At 40.0% G+C, this 9,600-nt stretch overlaps 2 protein-coding genes across 2 annotated transcripts; both read left to right on the top strand.

Annotated features, from left to right (window-relative positions):
* The first annotated feature begins 382 nt into the window (after window positions 1-382).
* Window positions 383-5,441, top strand: LOC122306549. Its single transcript, XM_043118973.1, has 6 exons — window positions 383-558; window positions 692-1,768; window positions 1,875-2,043; window positions 2,143-3,835; window positions 3,877-4,144; window positions 4,319-5,441. The coding sequence occupies exons 1-6, from the start codon at window positions 383-385 to the stop codon at window positions 5,439-5,441; spliced, it is 4,506 nt and encodes a 1,501-aa protein (XP_042974907.1).
* A 51-nt stretch (window positions 5,442-5,492) lies between these two features.
* Window positions 5,493-7,451, top strand: LOC122306548 (receptor-like protein 34). The gene is made up of 3 exons (XM_043118972.1): window positions 5,493-5,935; window positions 6,373-6,445; window positions 6,498-7,451. Exons 1-3 carry the CDS (start codon window positions 5,493-5,495, stop codon window positions 7,449-7,451), a joined length of 1,470 nt encoding a protein of 489 aa, XP_042974906.1.
* The last annotated feature ends 2,149 nt before the right edge of the window (window positions 7,452-9,600 follow it).

The following is a 9,600-nucleotide window of genomic DNA, read 5'->3' as shown; positions in this document are numbered from 1 at the left end:
ATTGGCAATTGTAATTTTTTAGGAACCATCCCAAATTCGTTTAGCAACCTTACCCACCTCATTGAACTAGACCTTTCACAAAACTCATTCGATGATTTGTCGTGGCTCACCAGAGCTAGTTCAAACGACATTCTTCCATAGTTTGAATCTTTAGAATTGTCTCATCTCAACTTAACAAAGTTCCCAGATATATTACGAAACCAAAGTAGATTGTGGTATCTAGATCTAAAAGGCAACAATTTTCAAGGCTTGATACCCAAATGGATGTTTAATGTAAGTAAAGAATCTCTCTCTCATAAGTGAATTACTTTGGGCTTTTAGGAAGTTTGACGTGGCAGAGAGAAATTTTGCTCTGCTAGGGCTTGACTGATTTGTGTGAAGCATGGCAGCCGCCGGGGTCCATCACGGTGCCTCGGCGTCATCTTGTAGACTCAGAACCTTTGCAGATTTGGTGACCCAAAGCCCTCAACCACTTCCAGAAGTGGAAATACCAATTAGACCATTGAAGGTCCTTGATGGGGTGCCGTATGTATCCTTCACGAAAGAGGAAATAGAAAGGTCTGCACAACCGTTTAAGTTTTCTTTGGTCATGAAGTTTCTTAGACAAAGACCATCTCTTGACTTAATCAGAGCGTTTATTAAAAGTCGGTGGGGATTGGATTCTCAACCAGTGGTGTCTGCAATGTCAAAGCCCAGGTCTGTGTTTGTCCGTTTTTGTTAAAGCATTCTTGAGAGAAACATTTGATGTAGAAGGGATTCCATATCGAATCTTCCAGTGGTATCCGGATTTTGATGAAGAAAAAGAGCCACACTTGGTTCCAGTTTGGGTCACATTTCCAGGTCTTCCTCCTAACTTTTACCATGAAGCTTTCCTGCGGAATATTACGTTGCCGGTGGGTCAATACATCCGTCGGGACAATAGCACGAGATGTGCAACACGCACGGATGGAGCAAGGGTCTGTATTAAAATGGATGCTTCAAAGAAGCCGATTGAGTCTTTCTGGATTGGGATTCCTCTCCAGCCTACCAGCCGTTTGCAAAAAGTGGTGTATGAAACTCTTCCGGCCTACTGTTGTCGCTGTCGGATGCAAGGCCATAACGACTCTACATGCAAATGGAAGGGAGGCAAGAAAGTGGAAGAGAGACTTAAAGGAGATGGAGGACAGGTGAGAAAGGTACGGGTGAGACTAGAAGCTGGTAATCCTGTTGGTAATGGGGAACAAGACAAGGCCGAAAATAGCAACCTTATTGAAATGGAGGGGCGAGAGGAGGAAGTTTTGAATCAACTAGAAGATGGTAGGGAGGAGGCAGGGGAGAAAACAGGGGAAAAATCAACTATGAAGGAAAACCATCCAGACATGGACGGAAAGGAGGCCAATACAGAGGAAACGCAAGTAGAAGAAGTAAGAGTTGGCCGGGTCCAAGTGTGCTGTGAAGCACAACAGCCTGGAGAGCAAGATATCGCTGATTTAGTAGAGGATATGGAAGGTTACACAACAGCATTTAATCAGGGAGGGGTAGTGAATCCTGTTGGGGATTACATTCCTCATTTTAACTCAGAGTTATTAGGATCAGTAGAAGTGGTGGAAGAGACACAATTTGTAGGAGAGCTGGTGACTATTGAAGACGGGGAAGAAGAAGACAATGAGGTGGACAGGACGGTATTAATTTTTTCGGACTCTGAAATTGCAGAATGTGCGGAGAACATTGGGAAGTCTAAGGCTAGTTTGTCTGACTCTGAGAATCAAATTAAACAGAAAGGAGGAAGGTGTTTGAGGAGCTCCAGTCGGGCTAAGAGCAGGCCCTCAAAACTTAATTTATGATTCAGCCTATCCTTTATTGGAACATAAGGGGATGGGAACTTCTATAAAAAGGCTAAAGAAATTGATAAACAAGTATTGTCCTGGTATTGTTGCGTTGGCAGAACCTTTCCTAACGCAAAGACAATTGGAGAGTGTTAAACTAAAACTTCAGCTAGAGGGTTGTTTGTCAAATGAAGTACAAGGGGGGAAACTATGGATTTTATGGGACAAGGGGGTGAAGGTAGTGTTGGTGGAAGCGACAAATTAGTTCATTACAGTAGTGACTGAGTTTCAAGGCAAGCAAGTGTGCATTTCGTTCGTTTATGCTAAATGCACCCAGGTGGAGCACAAGAAGCTATGGCAATCTTTATCTAATGGGGTGAGGGGATCTACCCCATGGCTTGTATTAGGAGATTTCAACATCATTAGAAATGATTTGGAACGTAGAGGTGGAAGGCCTCGACAGTATGCGGCTATAGAGGAATTCAATTCTTTTATTGATTCTAATGGCTTATCTGAAATGAGATATTCTGGAAACCGACTTTCGTGGTGCAACGGACAGGAAGGAACCTCATGGAGCTGGGCCTGTTTAGACAGGGTTCTTATGAGTGCTGAGGTACTATCTCTTTTTCCTGATGCTAGCCTAGATTACTTAGGAAGAAGTACGTCGGATCACTCTCCTATGGTGATTCGGCTGTCCAACTCCTTTACATCATATGGCTTTCCTCCATTTAAATTCCATCAAATGTGGGTTAAACATGAGGCGTTCATGGAGTGTGTGAAGGTTTCTTGGGAGAAGGGGATGATGGAGAGGGGAATGGCTCGCTTGGCAAAAAAATTGAAAAGGCTGAAAAGCTCCCTGCGTGGGTGGAATAAGGATGTCTTTGGGGCTACGACTCTTAACATTAGACTACTGGAAGATAGAGTGGAGAAGTTAGAAAAGAAAATGCAAGAGGGCTTTAATGAGGAAGATGAGCAAGATTATTTAGTAGCAAAAATTGAACTGAACACTTGGCTGGAACGTGAAGAAACAAGGTTGAGACAACAAGCCAAACTAGCGTGGCTGGAAAAAGGTGAAGCCAGTGCAAGTTTCTTCCGAGCTTGTAATGCTCGGTCCAAGAGGCAGGTAAATGAAATGCGATTACCCGATGGAAGATGGTTAAAAACTTCGGAAGAAATTCATGAGGAAGCAGTTCTATATTTCAGTAATTTGTTGTCCCATAAGCAGGTGGGGGTACTTCCAGATTTATCAAATCTGGTACAAACAGTTGTAACAGAGGAAGATAACGAGAGGTTGTGCCAACTCCCTTCAATCCAAGATGTGAGAGATGTAGTGTTTTCCATCCCAGTTAACAGTAGTCTGGGGCTAGATGGGTTTGGGTCGGGTTTCTTTCAAGCTTGTTGGCATATTGTAGGCAATGATGTGGTGGAGGTAGTTCAGGAATTCTTCTTGGGGGCTGAGTTTCCCATTAATTTTGCAGCATCATTTCTGACCCTCATTCCCAAAGTGGAGTCGCCAGAAAATTTTGATAAGTTTAGGCCAATCAGCCTATGCTCGACCTTCTACAAAATTTGCTCGAAAATTTTGGTGAGTCGACTGGCTCCGATGCTTCCACGTATTATAGCTCCTGAACAAGGAGCGTTTATCCCAGGCCGAAGCATCTTTGACAACATAAGCCTTACTCAAGAACTCGTACATAGTATCAACAAACCGGTTCGAGGGGGCAATATCATACTTAAGCTGGATATTGCTAAAGCTTATGATAGTGTGGATTGGGAATTCCTCTTGCATGTCATGTCTCAGTTTGGATTTTCGAGTCAGGTGTGTGATCTGGTCAGGATGTGCATCTCAAACGCTCATTTCTCCATCGTCATGAACGGGGTCCCAAAGGGTTTCTTTAAAAGTGGTCGAGGATTGAGGCAAGGGGATCCAATCTCCCCATATTTGTTTATCATGGTTGAAGAAATTCTCTCGAGAATGCTCAAAGCAAAATTTGAAGAAAAGAAAATTGGTGCGTTTGTCCAACCGAGAGGTACGCCTTTGATCTCACATTTATATATGCCGACGACATAGTTATTTTTGCTAATGGGAGTAAAGCTTCAGTGAGAGCCATTTTGGAGGTGCTGTCTACATATGAGCAATGGACGGGTCAGAATGTAAGCAAAGTCAAGTCTTCAATTACCTTCTCGAAACATATTTCCAGGCCTAGACGGCGATCGATACTACGTATCTCTGGATTTGTGGAAGGTAAAATGCCTTTCAAATACCTGGGAGTCCCAATCATTTCTGGGCGTATGAAGGCAGTTTTCTTAGAGGAAATTGTTGGAAAAATTAAAGTAAGGTTGGAAGGATGGAAGAATAAATTATTGGCTAATGGGGCTTGAGTGCTTCTCTTAAAGCACGTACTAATGAGCCTCCCTATTTATCTTTTGTCTACTGTCTATGTACCTGGTTCGGTAATGACAAGTATCAACAGATGTCTAAGTAATTTTTTCTGGGGTGTGCATGATGGTAGGCCAAAAAAGCATTGGAAGGCATGGGATAAATTATGTTTACCTGCAGCAGAAGGTGGAATGGGGTTCAGAAAATTCACAGATATTCAAAAGTCCCTCTTCATGAAGTTTGCGTGGAAGATTATGGTAGAGGACTCGCTGTGGTCTAATTTTTTTAGAGCCAAATATGTGCGACAGAATCATATCTCCTTGGTGGATAGGGGAAAAGGCACCAGATTTTGGAGGATGGTTGCATCATGTATCCCCGAGGTGTTAAATCTCTCAAAATGGAAGATAAAAAATGGTAACATATCCTTTTGGTTTGACAAGTGGCTGGATGAGGGCCCTTTATGTAACCTGGCTCCTATGGATGATTCCCCAAATCTACAAGTTACAGAATTTAAAATGGAAAATGGGTGGGATGCTGTCAAACTACACGGTATATTAGGGGCGGAGCTTACAGAAAAAGTGCTGGAAGTTTTATGCAAAAGTAGAGCAGGGGCAGATGTACTGATATGGACAGCTAGTAAGGATGGAAAATTCTCCACTAAAAGTGCATGGAATTGTGTTAGAATTAATGCTCCCAAGGTGAGATGGGCTAACTGGGTTTGGCATCCTTGCATCCCAAAGAATATTTCGGTTAATATGTGGAAAGCTTTTAATAATGCTTTAAGTGTGGATGATAAAATAAAATCCATTGGTATTCCAATAGCTTCAAAATGTGACTGTTGTGTGCATGGGGCATATGAAAACAGAGACCATGTGCTAGCAAATGGAGACATTGCAAAGGAGGTTTGGAGAATAGCATATGCGCAGATGGGTCTGGGAAGATCTACAGGTACCTCTTGGAACCAGATAGTGGAGGAATGGTTCTCTAAAGCTTCCAAGGCATCACAGCTGGGACACATTCTCGGGATGATCCCGTCCATTGTAACCTGGTCTCTCTGGCTAAGGCATTGTAAGGCACGGGCGGAAGGAGTAAAAGATTCGGCCATCACGGTATGGTACAATATTAAAACATGGATTGGAAAGGTGGGAGAAAAGCTTAAAGTGGGGAAAGTTCTTTCGTGTCGGGATCAAAAAATACTAATGGAGTTGAATATTCCAATTAAATTTCCGAGAAGAGCTATTCCGAAGCTGGTGTGATGGACAAAGCCGGAATGTGGTCGTCTGAAACTAAATGTTGATGGTAGCTCAATGGGAAATCCTGGAGCTGCAGGGGCGGGTGGAGTTCTGAGAGACTCTAAGGGTGATCTACTCATGGCATTCTCGGTTCATCTTGGCACAGGATCAAGTAATTATGCAGAAGTAATGAGCTTAATTCATGGTCTACGGCGGATTAAAATGATGGGTGTGGCCCACATTGATCTTGAATCAGATTCCATGATGGTGGTTAGATGGCTGAAAGCATCAAGATGTGAAGTATGGTATCTTGAAGAATTCTGGGAGGAGCTGATGGAGATGCTAAAAGAAATTGAGTTTCAAGTCTCACACATCTACCGGGAAGGAAACGTAGCAGCTGACTTCTTGGCACGTCTGGGGGCGAAGGGCTTAAATAAACAATGGCTCTCTCGGGACATCCCTTCTAACCTGAGAGGAATATTACGGATGGATAAACTTGGTTTTCCTAGTCTCAGACCGTGAATGAGGCTGTGTCATTTTGGTTTTTAAATGTTTATGCCATATTTCTGTTTTAGTCTTATCTGTTGTGTAAGAGGTTTTCCTCCGCCATAAGTGAGGGTGTTTTGGAATAAAGTATAGAGGTGCCATCCTCTGTTTATAAAAAAAAAAAAAAAAAGTAAAGAATCTCTTGGCAGGCTCTACCTTTCTAACAACTTTCTCTCTGGCATTGAAAATTCTCCAACAATTATCCCATGGCCAAAACTAGAAGATTTGGAGCTTAAGAATAACATGATGCATGGATCACTTCCAATTCCACCACCAGCCATATGGTTTTATTCCATCAGCAATAATTCATTCACCGGAAGGATTTCACCATTTATTTGCAATATGAGTTCACCTCTATTGCTTGATTTGTCCTATAACCATTTGAGTTGCATGATTCATCCATGTATAGGCAACTTGAGTCAATCTTTGTCAGTGCTAGTACTACGAAGCAACAACTTCAGCAGCAACATCCCAAAAACATGGTAAAAAGGATGCATCTTGAAGTTGATTGACTTAAGCCAAAACCAGTTACAGGGCCATTTGCCAAGATCTTTGGCCAACTGTACTAAGCATGAGTATCTTCATGTTGGCCACAATCAAATCAACGATACCTATCCCTTTTGGTTGGGAACTCTTCAACAGTTGAATATTCTTGTTTTCCATTCTAATGGCTTCCACGATGCAATAAGGAGTCCAGAAACAAATTACACACTCCCCAACTTGCATATCATTGACCTCTCTGACAACCATTTGTCTAGGAATTTGCCTCCAGGATACTTCACACAATGGGATGCCATGAAATCCGTTGGTGCAAAGAATTTAAAATACTTGGATGATTACTCTATCGACTGTTCAATTATAATAACAACAAAAGGTGTGGAGTTGGAATATAAGAAGATCCAAGATGGCCTCACAGTCATAGATTTCTCATGCAACAGATTTGAAGAAGATATTCTAGAAAGACTGGGGAATCTAGTAGGACTTCTTGTCCTGAACCTTTCCAATAATGCTTTCACTGGTCATATCCCATCATCCTTTGCAAATTTGACACAGCTAGAATCATTAGACCTTTCTCAAAACAAGTTGTTCGGAGAGATACCTCCTGATTTAACCCATCTCAATTTCCTTTCAAAATTTAATGTGTCACATAATTGCCTCATTGGACTTATACCGCACGGGCAACAGTTTGGAACATTTGGAAATACTTCATTCGAAGATAATCGAGCACTGTGTGGAAGGCCCTTGTCCAAAATCTATGGAGATTCTGACAATTCGATGCCTCCACCTTCAACCAACTTTGAAGAGAATCAGGGTCCAAAATTTTTCTTTGAATTTGGTTGGAAAGCAGTTGTGATGGGATATGGATGTGGATTCGTATTTGGAGTTGTTATCGGGCACATTGTGATAACCAGAAAGCAAGATTGGGTTATCAAGATTTTTGGCAAGAAGCAACATCAAACTCGAATAATGGTGAATCATAGGAAGTAGTAAATGAAACTTAGTCAAGCAATATGTTGTCTTTTTTTTTTTTTTTTTTTAAGTATCATTTATACTTCTAGTATTATTGAATCTTAATGGATGGAATTGGCAGTCGATCTAAACAAAGGTCAACTACTGGAGGGCATGCATAAGTTACTATATTTTTGCATATATATATTTGCTTGTACTGAATGATCGACCAAGCTAGCTAGTTTGCATATTTGCTTTATCCAAAGTTCATTTTCTCCAAGTAGGAGTTGTTTATGATTATCAAATAATCTACCAGGATAAGTTAAGGATACTAATCCGTCAATGACATGAAAGGAGATTGCACAGTGCCTTTTAGTTATTAGTAAAGATTTCGCAAGGGTAGCCATTGGTGAAAGTTTTCAAAATCATGATGGTGAATGCAATCATTTCAATTAGCAAGTAGCTTGATAGATGAGGATTGTACACGCCTATAAATCATTTCAGGCAGCATTGTGTATCCACTTTGGCATCAACGGGAAACTTGATCTAGATACATGAGGATACTCGTGCCTAAAGAAGAAAGAAACAACCCAAGTGTATGATAGAAGGTCTAAACGGAAAAGAGAAGAATCAAATATTGCTCTGTTTTTCATTGATGCTCAGTACACCGAGTGACTACATTTATAGGCGTATAGCCATCACAGAATGTACCCAAATATATGCCAGGCTTATCTTTTCTGTTACACAAATATTCTCTTAGGTATCCCTCTTTGATTCTTCTGGAATGTGCCGTAGGTCTTCTAGGCTCTTCTTTGAGTAGTGCTCGGGCATAGCAGTAGCAGATGGGCTCCTGTCTTAGCAGTGCCTATGATTTCCTATTCATGCAGTTTTGATCATATTTCTAATGGGAATGTTGATCTTGAGGAGGAGATCAAAAAGCGTGGCCTTTAACCCATTGATTTTGTCAAAGTCAAGCTGCAAAGACAACTACAAAAGACCAATACCTGAACTATAGGATAGAAAGATAAAATATAATTAATTAAAAATACAATTAGAAAAACCCTTTTGTTTGAACTCTCTCCATCATCTCTCTCTTTCCGGAATATACTCTTATTGGGAATTATTTACTTGTCTAGATAATTATTGGATTTTCTTTCCGATATTTTATTGAATTAATTCAATTAACTTGAAATGATGTTCATGGAGATGGACGACACAAAGTGACCCCTTTTTTGGTTGTAATAAAGTCATCCACGCAAGAGAAAAAGAGCGACATTTTGAGCAAGCGCATGGTATGGGATTAAATGTTTTCAAATCGAAGTGATGATGATTGTCATCTCTTTTTTGGCTTTCTTTAATTTGAATCACAAACTGAATTTCCAACTCGATCTTATCCTCATGACCGATCCTAAACTTCTAGTGTTGTGTTCATGATTGAAACAGAGCAAGAGAAAGGTATTATATATAGCCCATGCATTCTTCACTGGAGACAAAAGATCAAATGAAAAGAAATACATAGAATTTCTTAGATTTTATTATCTATAATCATATTAATTGAGTGGCATATATCATTAAGTAATTAATTTGTAAGTGAATAACTTAAAATAAAATGTTACTTCATATATGGAAAACATCATTTCTCTTTCTTAATTAACATGATACGGTATTCAATCACACTCAATCAAGAAATTAAAGTCTTGATGTGGACTTAGTATAACATAATTAATAAAGTCATTCACGCAAGAGAAATAAAGCGACAGTTTGAATGAACTTATGGTATGGGGTTGAATCTTTTCATGAATTCGAGGTGATCATTATCCTGTCTTTTTTGGTTTTAATCTTTGGAATCATACAAACTAAAGTTTCTACTCGATCTTATCCTCATGGATCCTAATTAGAAAATCAAGCTCATCTACATATATATGCATGACTGTTACATATTCGTTATTTTAATTTCAAGCAAAATAATTGCTAGCTAACTTCAAGTAATATTAGTTGGTTTTGGAAATTCGTAGATTTTGCCATCTTTAACTACATATACTAACTGATATTACTTTGATACACAAACTATCAGCTAGTGTGATTGGCGTACTCATTACTTGCTAATTTTGATACACAAAATTACCAAAAATGAAAATATCATTTTTCTTTATTGTCTTGGCACAACATTCGACAACAATTAGAGTTC

The sequence above is a fragment of the Carya illinoinensis genome, chromosome 4 (assembly GCF_018687715.1).
Source record: "Carya illinoinensis cultivar Pawnee chromosome 4, C.illinoinensisPawnee_v1, whole genome shotgun sequence".
Taxonomy (NCBI): domain Eukaryota; kingdom Viridiplantae; phylum Streptophyta; class Magnoliopsida; order Fagales; family Juglandaceae; genus Carya; species Carya illinoinensis.
Note: the sequence above shows the minus strand (reverse complement) of the source record. Positions and strands in the feature narration are given on the sequence as shown.

Excerpts from the sequence above, each read along its gene's own strand:
- LOC122306549 (XM_043118973.1), top strand. The coding sequence starts at position 383 with ATGGCAGCCGCCGGGGTCCATCACGGTGCCTCGGCGTCATCTTGTAGA. Across the intron at positions 2,044-2,142 it reads TATGGGACAAGGGGGTGAAG|GTGGAGCACAAGAAGCTATG; the intron begins GTAGTGTTGGTG and ends AAATGCACCCAG. Across the intron at positions 4,145-4,318 it reads GTTGGAAAAATTAAAGTAAG|GCCAAAAAAGCATTGGAAGG; the intron begins GTTGGAAGGATG and ends GCATGATGGTAG.
- LOC122306548 (XM_043118972.1), top strand. The coding sequence starts at position 5,493 with ATGGGAAATCCTGGAGCTGCAGGGGCGGGTGGAGTTCTGAGAGACTCT. Across the intron at positions 5,936-6,372 it reads GGTTTTCCTAGTCTCAGACC|GCAACTTGAGTCAATCTTTG; the intron begins GTGAATGAGGCT and ends ATCCATGTATAG. Across the intron at positions 6,446-6,497 it reads AGCAACATCCCAAAAACATG|GGCCATTTGCCAAGATCTTT; the intron begins GTAAAAAGGATG and ends AACCAGTTACAG.